Source organism: Panicum virgatum, chromosome 3K, assembly GCF_016808335.1.
Source record: "Panicum virgatum strain AP13 chromosome 3K, P.virgatum_v5, whole genome shotgun sequence".
Classification (NCBI taxonomy): Eukaryota; Viridiplantae; Streptophyta; class Magnoliopsida; order Poales; family Poaceae; genus Panicum; species Panicum virgatum.
Genome location: NC_053138.1, coordinates 62,410,132 through 62,427,648, shown reverse-complemented (window position 1 = coordinate 62,427,648; position 17,517 = coordinate 62,410,132). Strand labels below are relative to the sequence as shown.

The following is a 17,517-nucleotide window of genomic DNA, read 5'->3' as shown; positions in this document are numbered from 1 at the left end:
GATGTACATACTTATCCAAAAGTGTATATTATACACTAAAAAGCCAAGGGGCTGTCGACTCGAAACACGAGTCGAAGCCAAGAAACCTTCGGCTAAAGCAAAATTGTATATACACTAAAAAAGTCATGGGGCTGTCGACTTAAAACACGAGTCGAAGCCAAGAAACCTTCGGCTAAAGCAAAAGTGTATATTATACACTAAAAAAGCCAAGGGGTTGTCGACTCGAAACACGAGTCGAAGCCAAGAAACCTTCGGCTAAAGCAAAAGTGTATATTATACACTAATAAAGCCAAGGGGCTGTCGACTCGAAACACGAGTCGAAGCCAAGAAACCTTCGGCTAAAGCAAAAGTGTATATTATACACTAAAAAAGCCAAGGGGCTGTCGACTCGAAACACGAGTCGAACCAAAAAACCTTCGGCTAAAGCAAAAGTGTATATTATACACTAAAAAGCCAAGGGGCTGTCGACTTGAAACATGAGTCGAAGCCAAGAAACCTTCGGCTAAAGCAAAAGTGTATATTATACACTAAAAAAGCCAAGGGGCTGTCGACTACAAACACAAGCCACAGCCACGAAACCTTCGGCTAAATCAAAAGCGTATACCACACACTAAAAAGTATTTACTACAAAAGTCTTCAGAGCAAGACTGCAAGGGAGGGGGGAGACGCTTTCGCACAACATTGTGGCCTTCCCCCAAAGACCTTGCTCCGCAAAGACTACGAAACCCTGGCTTCGGAGTAAGTTTGCAAGGAAGGGGGGGACGCTCTTGCCAATATTGCAAACTCACTCACTAAGCCACCTCGATGGATGGCACAGGCCTAAAAACAAGCCACCACGAAGGGTGGAACTGATCCAAAATCAAACCACCTCGAAGGATGGACAACAAGGACCATCTCGAAGGATGGGACACATGGAAATCAAGGTCACCGCAATAGGTGAAACAGATTCAATGCAAGGCCAGACATCCATAGCTCCCCACAAATAAAGTCTAAGGGCTAATCAAGATTCCCGTCAGACCACCTAAAAAATTCAGCAATACTAGCACCAGGATTAGCAAAGCTAAAGTGCTCCCAATCCATCCCGCTCACGATAACACCTCCGCCTTGAATACGCAGCGGTCGAACATAAAGAGCATGGTTGGCAGGCACGATTGCCTAATCAAAGAACAACAAGTAAGTTTTTGTACAAGACCAAAATCTCTCCCTATCACTCAAAAACCCCTAACCGAAGTTGTCGCGGCTTTAAACCTGAGAAATATCACTCTCGGTAGGAGCTCCGAAGCTTCCGCCAAACCCAGACCCTCCTGTGATGTCCTCAGGACGTGCACCCTCTTCCACAGCAACCTTCACAGCTTAGCGAACACACCTCACCTGCGAAGAAGAAACAAAATAGTCAGCAGCATAGCCTAGGCCAAAAACTCAATAGCTTGAACCTTCGCAATCTCGTCCTCAATCTCAGAATGATCCGGAAAGGCCTAGTCCCGCGCAGCAATCCTCTCCAGCTCCAGACAACCTTCGCGGGCCAGGATAGCCATGACACTCTCTCTAGCTATTACAGCAGTGTTGTCCGACACACTGGTCATAATCTCCCCAAGCCCCTCAAATTCAGCCAGCAACCAGTCCAACAAACCTGAGGCCCCCCTTCTGCATCCGAAGGAAAGGGCGAAGGCTCAGCACCAAAAAGGGCAAGGGCCTTGCCGTATTCCTCGCGAATCGCGGCTCTCTTGCTCGAAATTTCCTGGGTAGCCGACTCCCATACCACTTGGTCTTCCTCGACCTCTTTCTCGAGTCTTGCGATTGTACCATTTTTCTTCTCAACATCAGCCTTGAGCTGGCGAACCTCAGTCTAGAGGTTAACAACCTTCGCAACATCTTTTTTCACAACACTTCGAAGGTTCTCAAGAACACCTTCGTCAAGGTGCATCTTCTCCTGCATCTTCGCGATGGTCTCCTCCTGCTCTGAAACCTTCCCTTTTAGAAGCTCGTTCTCCGACTTCAAAGAACCACGAAAGTTCTCCAAAGCTTCATTTTCCTTCTTCAGAGCGCTGATTTCCTCCACCAGTCGCAGCCTCTCAGCAGACTGAGCTAGATAACTATGTTCATCTTTCCTTGCGCTGCCTACAACTGCCTGACTGGCAAGCAGAGCTTGAAACAAAGACCAGGCTCAAAAACAAGGTCACCAATCAAAAAGGCAACACATCGTCTCACAGCACAAACCTTCACGCATAGTGAAGCCGTGATCCGGCCAAGACTCCCGGTCCCGTAAACCCCCAAACTCTTCATGAATCCTGCACACACCAAGGCACATGACAAGGCCATACAAACACAACTTCCAAAAGAAAGTCAGGACTGAAGCACCTTACCTTCGGCATCAAAACTCTCCACATCCTCGGGGAGAGCAGGCTGACTCTTCGACACGACTTGAGAAGTCCCGGTCTCCGAAGGCTACAGTCCCAGCAACTCCTCGAGCTCCTTCATCACGTTCACAACATCTACTTGAAGGGCATATCGAAGATAGGGGTCAATGTCAGGCCCTTGGAAAGCAGGGCGTCTAGAAATTGAGGGAATACCTAATTCAGAAAACCTATCCCTAGCCCCAATTAAATGGCTGCTAGTCCCCTCGGCCTCTTGAGCCTTCTCTACGTCAACGACCAGCAAAACGGACGAACCTTTCGGGGCCCCCACAGAGTCACTCCTCCCGCCATCATCGTCGGATCTGCCCGCGGGAGCATTCTTCCCCTCCTCTCTATCAACATCCTTCACCGAAGGTGGAATCTCCTCGTGTACAGCTTGGAGAGGATGTTTTGACCCTTCCACAGGCGACACTTTCGGCGGTGACGGAGGCACATCTTCGTCACTTTCCTCATCGAGAAGATTCACGACCCGAAACGAGATTTTCGCCCCTCTCTGAACCGCCAACAGGACGGCGCCTGTTGTATCTGGCTCTACACGAAACGAGCCAAACTGATCAAGATACAAGTGAACCCTCTCACCAGTTCGCGAGCGCCAGGGAACGCTACTCTCAGTAGCCCGAAGCTCCCGCATAAAAGCATCGCTACCCAAGTCTTCCTTGGCAATATGAAACGAATAACCATAAGGAAAGATACCTTTCCCCTTGGACTCCTTCGCGCCCCCCGCCGCAGGCTTGATCGTAGAGGTCCACGAAGCTTTCTCAGCAATTCCCTTCGGAACCTTCGCAGCTTGAGTCCCAGCAGCTTCGGCTCTTTTGGCCTTCTTGGCGGCCAGACCCTCGGCAGACTTTGTGGAGGGCGCAGAAGTACTCACCCCCCTCTTCCTCTCTCGCGGAGCTTCGCGAGGGCCGTACACAACTCCCATCTGCAAAAAGCTCCGATTCACCCTAATCTTCTCGGAGCAAATGGCCTCAAATGAATCACGCTCCTTTGTCAGATAGGGTTCGGCGATAGCAACCACCTCCTGCTCAATCTCTTCGACAATCATGTCGTCGGAAACTTCGTCTGACTTCCTCAAGCCAAAGTCTGGAAAGGGAAGCTTGTCTTTCAGACCAGTGACCCGAACCTTCGAGAAGGTCCCGGGCAACCAAACTCTTGTCAACGACCAGACCTTCGCGGCCAGATACTCCTCGATTAGATCACGACCGCCCACGACGCGTGCCGCAGAAGCAAATGTGGAGTAGCATTCCTTATAGCCGGCAGAGGCTCTCCGGAAGTCCGCCTTGCTAACATGCTTGAATTTCTCAACCTTCGCGGCAAGGGGATAGTAAACTCCCTCCGAAGAACTATCACTCGGAATGCCTATCTTGGCATAAAACCAGTATTGCTCCCAGTCATCCTCCCACTTGTTTTTCTGGCAGTAGGACAACTCCATTTTGTCAATTCCTTGAGTCCTATTAGTCCTCATCGGGTGAAACGAGCAACACCCACTCTGCGCAGAAAAAACTTGCGGATCTTCGTCAAAAGAAACTTTAAGCATCCGTGGATGCATTTCGTAGAGCCTGCAAAAAGCATCCGCATTCACTGGACCCTCGAAGGTTTTGACCGTCTAGAAGAACTTCGACAGTTGCACGATGGCATTGGGGGTCAGGTGGTGCATTCGAAGACCAAACCGAGCCAGAATCTTCGGAAATGCGGGATCCAGCTGAAAACGCAATCCAGCAGCAAAGAAATCCCGAAACACCACGCACTCTCCATCGCGAGGGTCAGGAGTGATTCATCCTCAGGCGCACGACAAACTCCAGGGCCAAAATATCCCTTCTGCTCATAGCTCTCAACCAACTCCTGAGTCACCCACGACTGACCAAAAATAAGAATAGGAGGAGGCTTTTCACGAGAACCCATCAACTCCGAAGGATCAGCCTCCACGTTGGACAAATCCTCCTCCCCCTCGGACAACTGCCCCTTCTCCTCCACCGAAGGTTCCACGTCCTCGGATCCGATGGGTCTTGCAGTATACTTCGACCGGGTCAGCCCTAAACAGGCTAAATGATTAGAGTCACAACGGACCAGGCGTGGGGAATGGGGGCGAAGAAGGGAGAAGTAACTTACAAAGACTCAGTAGAGCGCTCCTTTCTCAAGCACCCCCTAAGCGCCGCGAAGGATGGGGCGGAATGAGTCACTTTCACGCCTCGAAGGATGGGGCGAATCGAAAAGCGCCGCGTGTCAAATTAGACAAGCTGGCGAAGGTTCGTAAAACACGGGAACATGAAAGTGACTCTTCCACCCCGCCCCCTTTTATAGGGGGGTAACTTCGCACTGTTCACCCAACGGTAAAATCGAGGAGAAGTCAGAACGACGGCGAATCAGGCCGCGACGCGTGTAAGCAAAACACCTTCGGTTCATGCCCACCTCCGACCTTCGGGGGACACGCTTTCGCATAAGTGTCTTGATCGATCTGTACTCTTCGAGAGTTCGGTTGGTCGGAGTCGGACCTCGCCCACGAGGGGCTACTGTTAGGGATCGCCCCCTCGCGAGGGTGGCGGAACCCGAAGGTTCGTCGAAAATGGTAACCTTCTCTAACCACAAAGAATCATTTTTTCCTCCTTTGATCAGTGAGAGCAGGGACAACAATTGCTCCCGGTTAACGAAGGTTCGAGGAACTCGTCAAGGGACGACAATCACTCCCGGTCGGCGAAGGTTCGAGGAACCCGTCAAGGTCATGCACCCGAAGGTGACGTCCGGAACCTTAAGGACTCAGTCGCTTGTTCATCGTCTTGGCGGCCGGCGGCCGGTGGCCCGTCTCGACACTTTGCAGCCTCGTCGAGAACAGAAGAGATCGGGCAGGGAGGCGGCGGCCGGCGGCGGCTCACCGTGTTCGGCAGGCTGGAGCTGGAGTGGTGTGAGAGAAAAATACTATTACCTGACTGGTGGCTGGAGGCTGGAGCTGGAGTGATGTGAGAGAGAAATACTGCAGGGTTAGAGGGCTCACAGACCAGCCGAACACGGTGGGCGGCGGGCGGCTGTTATTGGCAGGCACCGCACGGCGGGCGGTATGTGCAGTACAATGTTAGGACGAGACCCACCCACAGATCAAATCCCGGCGGTGAAGGGGGGCGATCCAGCGGCCAGGCCCATCAATGGCGGCGTCCGGCACCAGCAGCTGGATTTATCATCATCAATGGCGCCATGGCTGTTGCCCACGCACGCACTAGTCCCCTGCAGCAGCAGCCACTGTTCCTGCCACTTGCAACCGCAGGAGCCACCACTGCCGTGCTGTTCCAGCCTCGCCAATGGAGTTATCTAGCACTAGCAGGAGTACTTTGCTGTCACTTGACACCATGATTAGATTAGCACGCTTTAATATTATTACTGCATGTGACGGCGATGGTATGGTTTTTATGGTATGCTGGCGGTGGGTCCCCCCTTCCATTTCCATTTGCCATTTGGGGAGTAGAGTAGAAAACGCCCACCATTCTCTTCAAAAAAAGAAAACGCCCACCAGCCAAGAGCTCCCTGCTGCTCCTGCTCATCATCGCCTCGCATCGAGTAGCGAGCGGCGCCCGTGCCAATCCCCTCGCCGCCGTGGCGCCCAACTAGCTCGCTGCCTTGGCTTTTCTCCCCTTTCCCTCTCGGTGTCAGTGCGGGCGCCCATTTGGCCATTTATACGCGCCTCCCCTCCCCCGTCCAGTCTCCTCCTCTCCCTCTCCTTCTCTCTCTCTCTACCTCTGCTGCTGCAGCTGCAGTGGGTTGTCATCCTCCTCCGGCCCCTATCGGATTCCTGAAACGTGAGAGGTGGGTCTCCTCGCTCCTGCGCTGTTCATCCCATTGGATATTTCATATTTGGGTCCTTCCGGTTTGGTGCCGTCTTGGTCTTGCCCCCACACTCGAGATTCTTGCAATCTCTGCTGCTGCTGCTGCTCATGCATGGCCTCTCCTTCCTCGTAACTTCTTCGTCTTGTCTCCTCCCGCCTGGGAATCCTGCTCGCCTCTGGTCTGTGGCGGAACCTGGATGCTGGGGGTACCACCAATCTTGCATTTTCCCTAACTGATTTGGTTTTGAGTTCTATCGTGATTTTTTCCATCTTTGCTTTCTGAAAATATACCATCTTTAATTTCCCTGCCTTCTCGATGCCTTGCTTAGTTGCATCCAAAATTTCAAAATTTTACAAAATTTCTCATCGCATCGAATTTTTCAACGTATACCTGAAGTATTAAATCTACACGAAATAAAAAACTAATTGTATAATTTACTTGTAAATCACGAAACAAATCTAATAAACCTAATTAATCTATAACGGGATAATAATTATCAAATACAAACAAAAATTTTAGAGTGTTTTGCATCTAAACACGGCGGGTTCTTGGAAAGGCTAGTCTCCTCGGTTCTTGAGCTGCTTCATTTCCCCTGCCATTCCTTTAACGTCGTCTTCTTTTTTCTTTTTTTTTTGGGCCCGCTCAAGACTCTTCCTCCTCAGTTCTTTACTGACCACCTGCCCTTCGATTTATTCCTCAGTCAATTTCATTTCACCTCTCTTCCTGCATCCTGATCTGTTGCTTAATCAGCCCACTTGTTTTTCTCTGCTCATGATTGCAGTTGGTGGGTCGGGTAGGTGCTTAACTACATCCATCCGGAGAACATCGGACGGAGCGCGCCCAACCAAGCTATCTCCGGCCTCTGACTTTCTCGGGCGGAGGAGGCGCAGCAGCGCGGGCACGATGATGAGCTTCAGGAGCCACGAGGGGTTCGGGCAGGTCCCCGCCGGCGCCACCTCCAACGGAGCCGCGGTGCCGTGGTGGGCGCCGGCGCCTCAGCTGCTGCTGTACGGCGACGCGCTGGGCCAGGGGAAGGTGCCGCCGGAGCAGGCGCCGTGCCGGGAGGCACGGTTCCAGGTCGTGCCGGGAGCGCAGGCGCCGCTGGGTCCTCCGGTGCAGCCGCCAGCGAAGGCTGCTGCCGAGAGGGGCCTCCCTGAAGTCCTCAAGTTCTCCGTGGCGCAAGGTGAGGATGCTTCTGTGCTTGTGCGCGTTTGTCGGTAGGAGGATGAGCCAAGAACATGGCTGGGACTAGTTTAATCTGCAGGAAAAGATTTGGGAGGGATACGACGCATGTGTAGGATCCAGATGGCAATAATCTGGGTTCGCGTACAAATCTGGCAGGATTTGTTTGTATTCCTTATTTCAGAGTTAGGGTTAGTGTAATCTGCAATAGGTTTAGCACTAAGTGTTTGTAGAATTAGTTATCCTTTTAATAATGCCTTTTCAGATGCCATGCACCATGTGTACCCTGGAGCTCCTTCCCACTGGTACACAAATCAATGAAGCATAGTAAGGGTGACATAGTGTTTAATGTTTTCTAAAGATGACTTTCAGTTGACTGGAAGCAGGGTTTTTTAAGAGGTCTGGCAAAATTTCTTATCTACACCTGTATGCCATCTTTATGACACTTGGCCACTGCCTAAAAAAGCTAGGACAAGAGGGAAGCAAATAGAAAGTTTCCATGATTTCATCTATTATGGTACTTGGTACACATGTACTTCCTGTTTGTTTCTAAATTTGACCTGTCCCCTGGATAGCATTTGCTGGGATTCGAAAAGTCGCTCTTCTCCATTGGTCATGATATAGCACATTTAGAATTTCTGCACGGACAATAGTATGTAATGTCTTCGCTTTTCAAAAAAAAAAAGTATACAATGGCTTCAATCCAATGAAGTACTAATATAGCTACTGTAAGTTTGTTGGTACCTTCTTCATACCCATCTGGAGTAGGTAGTTTCTGTTATTTGACAGGCACCTGATATAAGATCTAGTAAATATTTTCTCTCATTCAGAGCTGGCGTGACCCCAGAAACAACCATACAACAACAAAGCCATTTAGTCCCAAGCAAGTTGGGGTAGGCTTACCACACAGATCCACTAGAACGGGACACATGTTTTAAAATTTTTGATCTTTTTTTTGTTTATACCATTTGGGCTCAAATGGCTGTTCATCTACCTTTATCCTTGGAGCTCAGGCAGCTTGTAGTCCAAAGAATTCCATACCACGATGTACCTGGGATAGTACTCATTGAGTTGAAACCCAACATGAGTCACCAACAAAAGGGTAGAGGATAGAGAAAAAGGAAATAAACATTTATAATGCATGAAACAAGGATTATACCACAAAAAGGGTACTGGCAGTTGCTGCATGAACTTGATCATTTTTAGACTTGCACATCTAGTGTTTCCAATCAGTAAGATGAAGCAAGAACATGGCAGGGAATAAAATATTTTCTTTGTCATGTGTACTGTCATTTTTACCGTGTTATCCAAAGTTTGAGTTGTTCGTGATTAGCTTCTTGGCTCAAGTCACTTGAATCAAGGACCTTTCTTGAGTGCTTCTATGTTTTGTGCCATTTGGTTTCAGGTAAAGGGGAGAAAGGTTCTGAGCACTCTGCCAGTGTTGCTTTGCCATCCCCATTTGCGATCTACAATGGTCGTTTTGAGCTGGGCCTTGGTCAATCTACGGTACAGCTGTCCATTTACTTTATTTATGCATATGCATGGAGGCAAACTTTTTTTGTGATTAAAATTGTAGTGCATTTTGCCTGACTTCACAATTTAAATGCATCTTCATTCTCTGCTGCTGACTGCTGACTGATTTTTGTGGTGTTAGGTTTCTGTTAATAGTCCTTATGTTGACCAACACTGTGGCCTGCTTTCTTCCTATCCAGTGGGAGCAATGGTACGTTATATTGGTTTCGGGCCAGTCGTGTATGAAATTTCTCTGATTGAATCTGCCGTTGTGGTAACATATCACAAAACCAAGACATATTTGTGAAAAGTAAAAAACATTTTAGTGGTCAACTAAATTCTACATTTCCAGCAACTTATGTATGGTTCTTTTTAGTTTCTTTTTTAAAGTTCCTCGAACTGTTTTTTAATTTTGATGACCCTGGAATTCATCTTTGCCTCAACATGTGGAACAAAGCAGATTGGCTCATATAATATTTTACCATGAAAAAATTAAAAGAAAGTCAAAGTAATCCATGGAATAAATATACCGGCGATCAATTAACAGGTGTATTAGGTATAGTATGGTGGTATTTTCTTTTATAAATGTTGGGCTGAAGCTTTATCTTTCTTTAGAATTGGCATTCTAGTGAGAATGCAGAAAGGAAATATCTTTATTTGACACTGCTGTTTGTCAAGTAGGAAATCTATAGAACATTTATTTAGTCTGCTCTTATCCTCCACCATTTATATTTCTGGATACAGCCTGGAGGGTGCATGCGCATACCACTTAATATGCCAACAGAAGCACCAATATATGTGAATGCTAAGCAATATGAAGGCATTCTTCGTCGACGCCGTGCCCGTGCCAAAGCAGAGAGGGAAAATAGGCTGGTGAAAGCCAGGAAGGTATTTTGTACATCTCAGACTATTAATTAAACTTCTTAATTGTCCCCTTTGGATGTTTCTATTTCACCATGCCATGCAAAACATCTTCTGTTGTCTTGTGCCATTGATGCCAGTGCATTTGATGATACAGCCATATCTGCATGAGTCACACTGTCCACATCTCAAACCATTAATTTAACTCCTTAACTGCCAGCTTTGGCTGATCAATACTATATCACCATGCCATGCAACATATCTCTTGTTTCCTTCTAGCATTCATGTCAAATATGTTTGATGATGCAGCCATATCTCCATGAGTCTCGCCATCTGCATGCACTGCGTCGCGCAAGAGGCTCTGGTGGGCGTTTCCTGAACACAAAGAAAGAGTCCAACACGAAGGATGCTGGTGGAGACGGCAAGGCAATGTTCAGCAACCCGCTTATGCGCCAGGTGGCATCTCCAAGTTCAGAGATCCAGCAGTCAGACCTGGGCAACCCGAGCAGCGTCTCCAGTCTGTCGGGATCAGAGGTGTCAAGCATATATGATCATGAAGATGTGGATCACTTCCACAGCTTTGATCACATCCGCACTCCTTTTTTCACCCCGCTCCCGAGCATCATGGGCAGTGAGCATGGGGTCGGTAACCCCTTCAAGTGGCCAATAGCCTCTGAAGGCTGTTGTGACCTCCTCAGAGCATGACTAGAGGGGTTACCGGACAGCCGAATGCTAGGAACTGGCGACAACCAGCAGATGCTGCTGGATGTTACCAGCTCCGGGCCAGGGATTGTCCCTCCCATCGTTTGGCTGTCGGTAGGCAATTCATTCTTGGCTGAAGGCATTGTGGTTGTCTCTGCTCATCGCCTAATTCTCCTAGAATTTCTATTTCTGGGATCTTGTGATGAGTGGAACACCCGTGCCCCCAAAAATGCTGGTAGTACTAAGCTTCCAGCATCAAACTCGTTCTGCACTAGCAGGTTTCAGTGTTGTTTTCTGAATAAAGCCTGAAACTTTGGACTCGTCTGAAGTTTCAGAGGTACTGGAAGTGGATTATGTTTGGAATCTGATTGTGTGTCAAGACTTGGCTTTGTTAGTGATGAATTGTGATGTGCTTGAAGCTTGTGTGGACATGGTTTGTAATATGTGGTTTGTTGAAAGTTTGAACTCGGTAATGTAATGATGTATTTGACTACTGAGACTTTGGGCTTGGTTTGTACTTTGTGCTGCCTGTCTCCATGCTATGGCTTCGGAGGTATTTTGGTTTGCAAGAAGGAATTTTTGCTTGAAGCTTGCATATGCTTGGATAGCCTATCTGCAAAAAGGCATCGCGTATGTTAGTCTGATGAAATCATACTGAGCCCCAGCATCTATTTGTGGCTGATCTGTGCACATTAAATTTTATTTAATCCAAACTTTTGAACCAAATTGACTGGAAACACAACTAAAACTGAACAGTTTTTGCTTGAAATACGTTGGAAGCCTGGCCATTTCAGGCTTTATACGCACAAAAAAGGTGAAAAATAGGGACTAATGCGTGAAAACTTTTGTCAAAAATAGGGACTGATAGTAATTTGGATTAATCGCGATCCATACCAGGGATTTAAGTGTAAATTAATCGCAATCCAAACACGGATTTAAGTGTAAACAACTAGGGACTATTTTGAAAATTGATACATTACGATCCAAACTAGGGTCCATTTTACAAAATTGACCGCCGCCAGATCCTCCGGCCGGCCTCCGACTCGGTCCGCCGCGCCGCCTCGTCGTCACCGTTCCACCCCACCTCCCCGTGAGAGCCGTGCCCGCGCTAGGGCTTCGCGCTCCGCCTCCGCCGCCAATGATGGGGCCAGAGCCTTCCGCGGCGGCCGGAGGCGGTGGATGGAGCACGGCGGGCCGCGCACTGGTCAGGCGGTGGATGGAGCACGGCGGGCCGCTGCCGATACGGAGAGGGGACGGGCGCTCCTCACCTTCCCGCCGTTGCTATTTTGCTCCTGAGCGGACGGCGTAAGCATCCCGCTTCACTGGTGCCTGAACTGATGGCCTTGGAATGGGGATCGGATTTGCTGAGCGCTGGGGTTAGTGGACGTGGAGGACAGGAGGAGGCTAGTGGCCGCGCGGTTCAACCGGCATCCTTGGTACTGAGCAGTTCACTTGTGATTATCTGTTTCATATTGTGAATCATTTCACATTGTGCTGCTAGCAGGCTGTCCGCCATGGAATGCCTGGATGATCACGGAGGGAGATTGGCGCCGCCAATCGACGATCTTGCCACGATTAACTGCAGGAACTTCGCAAGGTTAGCGGGGAACTGAGAGTTTTTACCACATTTGCATTTTTTTGGCATCATTTTTGCTTTTGTGGTATAGGTTTCTTTGTAACGCTCGAGAACTGAAAAAGACGACATCGAGTCTCGGCCTTGTAGGAATACAACCTGACAGAACAGGACCGGAGTAATTTTCCCAGTTGTCAACAAAGAGGCCAAATGTTTTGCTTTTAATGAACAACAGTGCTGTGTTGTGACAGCCAACACAGTTTGAGTTGAGAAAACCGCACGAGAAGGAGAACGATACTATGGCAGGAATGCGGAATTCTGCAAAGAAAAACACAATATCTACCTTTTTTCATAGGAAAACAGGCAATTTAGAAGCCATACCGTGTCTTGGTAAAATAGCCAGCCTGAGGAACATTGTGGTTGTGGTAGTGGTCGCAAACAAGCAAAGATGTCTTGTCAGTGGTCACTTAGAGGAGGAATATTGGAATGGTTTAGAGTAAATCAGCGACAAATCACCTAAATTCAGGTGCATCCTTAAGTGTGGTTGTAGAAGTTACAAGTGAGGCAGAGGAGAAAGTATTTCCTAGAGTTTTTGTAACTGACCAGAATCCAGTTACCATGACCAACTTTATTTGGAACTTTCTCTAATAGAAAAAAAGATTCACTTTAGGTTGATAAAACCATAAAAATAATATATATTCATGCCTTTTGAATGACAAAAATGGACTTCAAATTAAGTGAAAGTAGATAATTGGTTACCATAGGCTTCGTACAAGTTACAAATAAGTCAAGAATTTGTTGCTTCACTGAACCTCAAACACAGATGTCCAGATAAGTATTGAGTCATGTTGCATGGTCATCCAAGTTTGAATAATAGACTCGAATTTGCTTACCTTGGCGTGTAATTAATGATTGGACAATCCAGCTCACAATGTGATTGTATGACATCTTGTTCATACAGCCAGCATATCTGGAGTTTCTGGACCTTTGTTGAATTAATTAAGTATGGAGCATGCAAATACTAGTTTACAAATTTGCATGAATGGTAACATTGAGTTCCATTGTTATATTACCTGCAGCAATGAAATGTACCCACATTCACATAGCACCAATGGACCTAAATCTAAAGTCAACTGTGAGTGATGCCAGTAGACGGTATCTAAAACTCAATGATAGCACAGCAACTATTCAATAGAGCATGTATGTTACGGCAATCCAAAAGTTTACTTAAGAATATTAGAAAAGTCAACTGGTAACACTATACAGTCAGTATGTACCATCTTTCTGGCTCGTTAAAATTGGGAACTCTTGTTTCGAGGTTTTGAAATTAATCCAACTGCCATATGAAATACTTAATTCAACGTATCCAATTCAGTTCGGTTTCATATTGTTTGATATAATAAATGGACAGCTAACACTATGGTGTGATTTTAGCAGTGTAGATTGAAGATGCCATTGTTATTCTTGTTTTAATATTTTCCATTTGTCGTATGCTATCTTCTATCTCTAGCATTTAATCAGTCACACAGAAGTTTCTATTGCCAGTGCCATTCTAACCGTCGCATTAATAAAGCCTTCAAAAAAAAACCGTCGCATTAATATACTATTGATATTTTTGACTTTTTGTGTTCTACCTGTCTACTGAAGATATGGTAGTGTTCTTGAGCATTAACGAGCGGATCTGCAATATGTTTTTGCGGATCTTATTTGAGAAGGTGAACGCTACCATTCCTAGGCTATTGCTGGCTATATATACGCATCACACTAGTGTCCTCTCTGTCTCAACCCACCCATAATCTCTCTGTTGCTTCTTTACCAGTAGCGGTATTTTCTTTCTTAACCTCCTCTTGCATGTTTTGGATATCTTCTGTTACGTTTTTTGTGGTTATCATTACAAATATCATGCATAGCATGGCAGTATTTTACATTATTCGTTACTAATATCATGCAGTATCCTGAATTTTTAATACATCTCTTTTTTCATACCGCTTGTCTGACCATGTAATATATGATGTTTCTTATTTTGCATTCTCGTGATAATGCAACTCAGATGGTGAACTTCATGGGCCTGATTTGAAGCTGTTACTCTATTGTTGTCCCAAGGTGAGAATCCTCTAGTCTCTATCTTTAATACATATTTATACTTTATTCATAGACCATGAGTAGGTGGGTACAGTTAGGTAGCTGGAATTAGGAGTGAAACGAGAAGATTAATTTGTCGATTTTTGTCTGACCCAATAGTAGAAAAGGGAAAAATCTGCATGGGATGTGTTTCCTAAACGATGATTAGTGTGCGGTATGTCGTGTATTCATCTATGGAATTTTATAGGATATGGGTCAAGTGCGAGTGAGCAATGTCTACTCTATTTGTATTCAGTAGCCAATAAATTTAAAAGTTGGATATTCTATAGGACGTTAAGCATCTGTGGAAATTTAGTATGCTTAACTATGGATTTTGATCATTGACTCATTGTAATGTGAACTTGGTGAATGTTTACTTGTTGGTGTTAATTATCATCATTCTAGCACATTATAAAACTGTCACTTTCATTTGCAAAATTCTATCCTTTCTATATGCATGTACGATCCATTATCCACTCTGTGGCGTCTTCGAATCTGACCTATATGGCTATATCCACTCTGAGTCCATGTCCCAAGTGACCTGCAGTTACATTTGTGGTAGGAATTGATGTATTTAACTGTTTGCCGAGAATTTCCTGCACTTCAAATAGGCCCTGATCTGATAAATAGATCTTATTTCAGAATTGAATTCAATCAATCTGTTGTGGAATTTCCTAATGATGATGCTTTTGTAACCAAGAAAACAAAAGGAGAAAAATCCATGACCTTCATTGAAGTGTCCTTGCTGTGTTTCATGAAAAGATTTGACTGGCTAGACTGCACAGGACAATACTACTGATGGTCATCTACCTACTAAATAATGAATTTCTTTTAATTGTCTCGGTATATTTTCTAGGAAACTTAAGTAGAGGTTTGGTGGAAACAATCTCTACGAAAACCACCAAATAGATTCATATAATAGAACTGACCAGAATTTTTGGAAAACTTTCTTTCTCGTGGTGGCTATTCGGATTTTTTTTTGTTATGCATGGATGGATCCTTGGTCTGTATCTACTTAGATATTTCATTGATGTCTTAGTTCGCCTCTTTTTTCAGTAAGGACCCTTGATGGGATTTATGGATACTGAACAGTAGCTGCTCTGGCATTTTGAACCAGGGAACACGGCAAAGGCATCTGAGTGCTCTGCTCCTGCAATACCAAACATGTCTGTGGAGAATAATGGTTCGTCTGAGATGGGCGCTGGTCAGCCAATGGTAAGTTATTCTGTCAACCTTGTTTCTTGAAAAGGATAAAGTCAACTACATGTGGACTACAGGCATAATGCCATTCCTTTCTGAATGTCCATTTTTTAATGAGTTAATGGTTCATGGTTCTAACGAGTAACAACTATCCTAATGCTGATAAGCAATATGGCCTATTTTCTCACCGAATGAGATGATTATAAGTTCCTTTTAGTGAACATTTAATTTAAGTCAATTATGAATTATGATGTGATTACCTTTAATGAGTAGATGTTATTTGACTTGATTCTTGACTTGTGTGCAGCAGTAGCATGTAAAATACATTGAAAGTAAGGTCACTGAATTTTTCTTAAATTTAATTTATGTGAACTTCTTTCAATATTAGATGTTTGCAAACAATTTCGTGATAGACGGATGTATATATGTAAGCTTACTTTAGAACAAACTTGGATTTTAAATTGCAGACATCTCGTAATGATTCTTCCAAATTATTTCAAAACTTGGAAACTTCATTCAGTGTTGATACATGTCTCATGGCATTTAACTATTTTATCTCATGTCTCATGGCATTTAACTTTTTCTTTTAGCAGTGGCATGACTTGCCAATAACATAAGATAAAGGGATGACCTCCAGTAATATCCTGCCATGAGTACTTTCAAAAATTGATATTATGAGAGCAGAGTAGGAATATTAGTTGGAGATTTTTTCTGTCAAAGTGATGTATTTCTTGCTAATAATCCTTTGACGTTTGTTAGTTTTCTCTTTTTAACATGTAGGCTGTTGACCAGAAGCTGCTCCCACCTATTACACCAGGTAGTGCACCAAGTTTTGTGAGGGAAAAGCAGTATGATGCTATCATTCGGCTGCGTGAACGTCGCCGTCGTGTCGAAGAAGCAAGGAAGAGAAGGGCACTCAAAGTTAAGGTACGTCCCACTTTACTCTGAATAGGGTCCTGATTTGCCCATAGTGAAGTATCAGTTTTATCCCCATCTTTATTGTCTTTCTATTGTTTCTGTAACTTTAATCTGTTGACGCAGAAGCACATTCCAAGATGTCCTAAAGGGCACTTTGTCAAGACCAAGGGCTACCAGAAAGGTACCAATGGAGGCATCATGGTGCCATTCCGCGCCACCCTAAGAGACTGTTGCCTGTCCTTCATTGTAGCTAATGGCTACAAGGAAGTGACCACTGTTGGCAAAGAGTTGCAAAGCAGCATCCCTGCAATAGGCTTCAATTTGCCCTTCAATGCAACCAATGTAGGTGATGCAAATGGTGGTGAGGTCTCCTATGACTGTGAGGCGCCAAGCAACACCCCAGGAATGGGCCTTTGTCGGCCCTTCACCGAAACCAGTGAATACCATGAGAACATCGCTGAGGCCACCTCTGGTAGCACAGTGCCAATCAGCAACCCCTCAGGAGACTTCTATTGGCCCGTTGTGGCGACCAACGAGGAGGAGGAAAATGTTGGTGCCGCCGCCTACGACAGCATCCTGAACCTGGAATCGCCCGATCCCACCACGCTCCTCAGGATCATGATGGGGAACGGGTACAACACCGACCAAGTCTCGGAGCAGTTCCAGAATGTGGTGCGCCTCCAGGCTCCCGAATTCGCCACCCTCCTGACCGTCATGAACAATGCTGGCTATGATGAGGCCGCGAACGACGGCCACTATGACGTGCACAAAGTAATGACGAAGTTAGAAGGGTGGTAACCAGCGGCAGTAGGTCGCGCTTCAGCCTGCACTGCCATCGTTTTGCAGCCTTATGTGTAGGCTTGCCTAGTTCCCTGGTTGATGTCTATCTATCTGTTTTCTTTTGCTTGTGTCCTGACTCCAGTTTCTCAGATTGCCTGGTGTCAGCTCTGAAGGTTCCTGAACCTGTTTGGTTAATAAGGCTATGTACTGAGCCTAGCTCCAAGTTTGTGTTCTCTTGGGAGCTTGGATTGGAGTGTCTTTTGCTTCTTATGTGCATTGTTACCTTGTTATCTAGTTCCTTCTAGTTTAGTCATCGTAGTAAAGGAAGTATACCGTACTGGAGTATGCTTAAACTGAACGGGTGTATGGACGAGGTTTATGCATGGTATAAAATCTTGGATATTATTAATTTGTGGACATGCGGATTTGCTGGTTCTGTTA

At 45.9% G+C, this 17,517-nt stretch overlaps 2 protein-coding genes across 7 annotated transcripts; both read left to right on the top strand.

Moving 5' to 3' along the window:
* The first annotated feature begins 6,072 nt into the window (after window positions 1-6,072).
* On the top strand, window positions 6,073-11,004 carry LOC120700165 (nuclear transcription factor Y subunit A-10-like). Of its 3 annotated transcripts, none has more exons than XM_039984374.1 (6): window positions 6,073-6,206; window positions 7,009-7,410; window positions 8,815-8,915; window positions 9,064-9,132; window positions 9,666-9,809; window positions 10,092-11,004. In XM_039984374.1, the coding sequence occupies exons 2-6, from the start codon at window positions 7,131-7,133 to the stop codon at window positions 10,485-10,487; spliced, it is 990 nt and encodes a 329-aa protein (XP_039840308.1). In that variant the 5' UTR covers window positions 6,073-6,206; window positions 7,009-7,130; the 3' UTR covers window positions 10,488-11,004. The 3 variants fall into 3 exon arrangements, with proteins under 3 accessions (XP_039840308.1, XP_039840309.1, XP_039840307.1); XM_039984375.1 differs by having other exon boundaries at window positions 6,076-6,199; XM_039984373.1 differs by lacking the exon at window positions 6,073-6,206 and having other exon boundaries at window positions 6,812-7,410.
* A 479-nt stretch (window positions 11,005-11,483) lies between these two features.
* LOC120700164 lies at window positions 11,484-17,493 on the top strand. 4 transcript variants are annotated; one of them, XM_039984372.1, is made up of 6 exons: window positions 11,484-11,920; window positions 11,989-12,081; window positions 12,152-14,160; window positions 15,296-15,393; window positions 16,159-16,305; window positions 16,420-17,493. In XM_039984372.1, exons 4-6 carry the CDS (start codon window positions 15,343-15,345, stop codon window positions 17,092-17,094), a joined length of 873 nt encoding a protein of 290 aa, XP_039840306.1. In that variant the 5' UTR covers window positions 11,484-11,920; window positions 11,989-12,081; window positions 12,152-14,160; window positions 15,296-15,342; the 3' UTR covers window positions 17,095-17,493. The 4 variants fall into 4 exon arrangements, with proteins under 4 accessions (XP_039840306.1, XP_039840303.1, XP_039840304.1 ...); XM_039984369.1 differs by having other exon boundaries at window positions 11,485-11,920; window positions 14,108-14,160; XM_039984370.1 differs by having other exon boundaries at window positions 11,485-11,920; window positions 14,108-14,160; window positions 15,235-15,393.
* Window positions 17,494-17,517: the final 24 nt, after the last annotated feature.

Bases quoted from the DNA above. Each gene is read 5' to 3' on its own strand.
- LOC120700165 (XM_039984373.1), top strand. From the start codon at position 6,999: ATGATTGCAGTTGGTGGGTCGGGTAGGTGCTTAACTACATCCATCCGG. The intron at 8,916-9,063 runs GTACAGCTGTCC...TTGTGGTGTTAG, and splicing joins TGGGCCTTGGTCAATCTACG to GTTTCTGTTAATAGTCCTTA. The intron at 9,133-9,665 runs GTACGTTATATT...TTCTGGATACAG, and splicing joins CCTATCCAGTGGGAGCAATG to CCTGGAGGGTGCATGCGCAT.
- LOC120700164 (XM_039984372.1), top strand. From the start codon at position 15,343: ATGTCTGTGGAGAATAATGGTTCGTCTGAGATGGGCGCTGGTCAGCCA. The intron at 15,394-16,158 runs GTAAGTTATTCT...TTTAACATGTAG, and splicing joins TGGGCGCTGGTCAGCCAATG to GCTGTTGACCAGAAGCTGCT. The intron at 16,306-16,419 runs GTACGTCCCACT...CTGTTGACGCAG, and splicing joins GAAGGGCACTCAAAGTTAAG to AAGCACATTCCAAGATGTCC.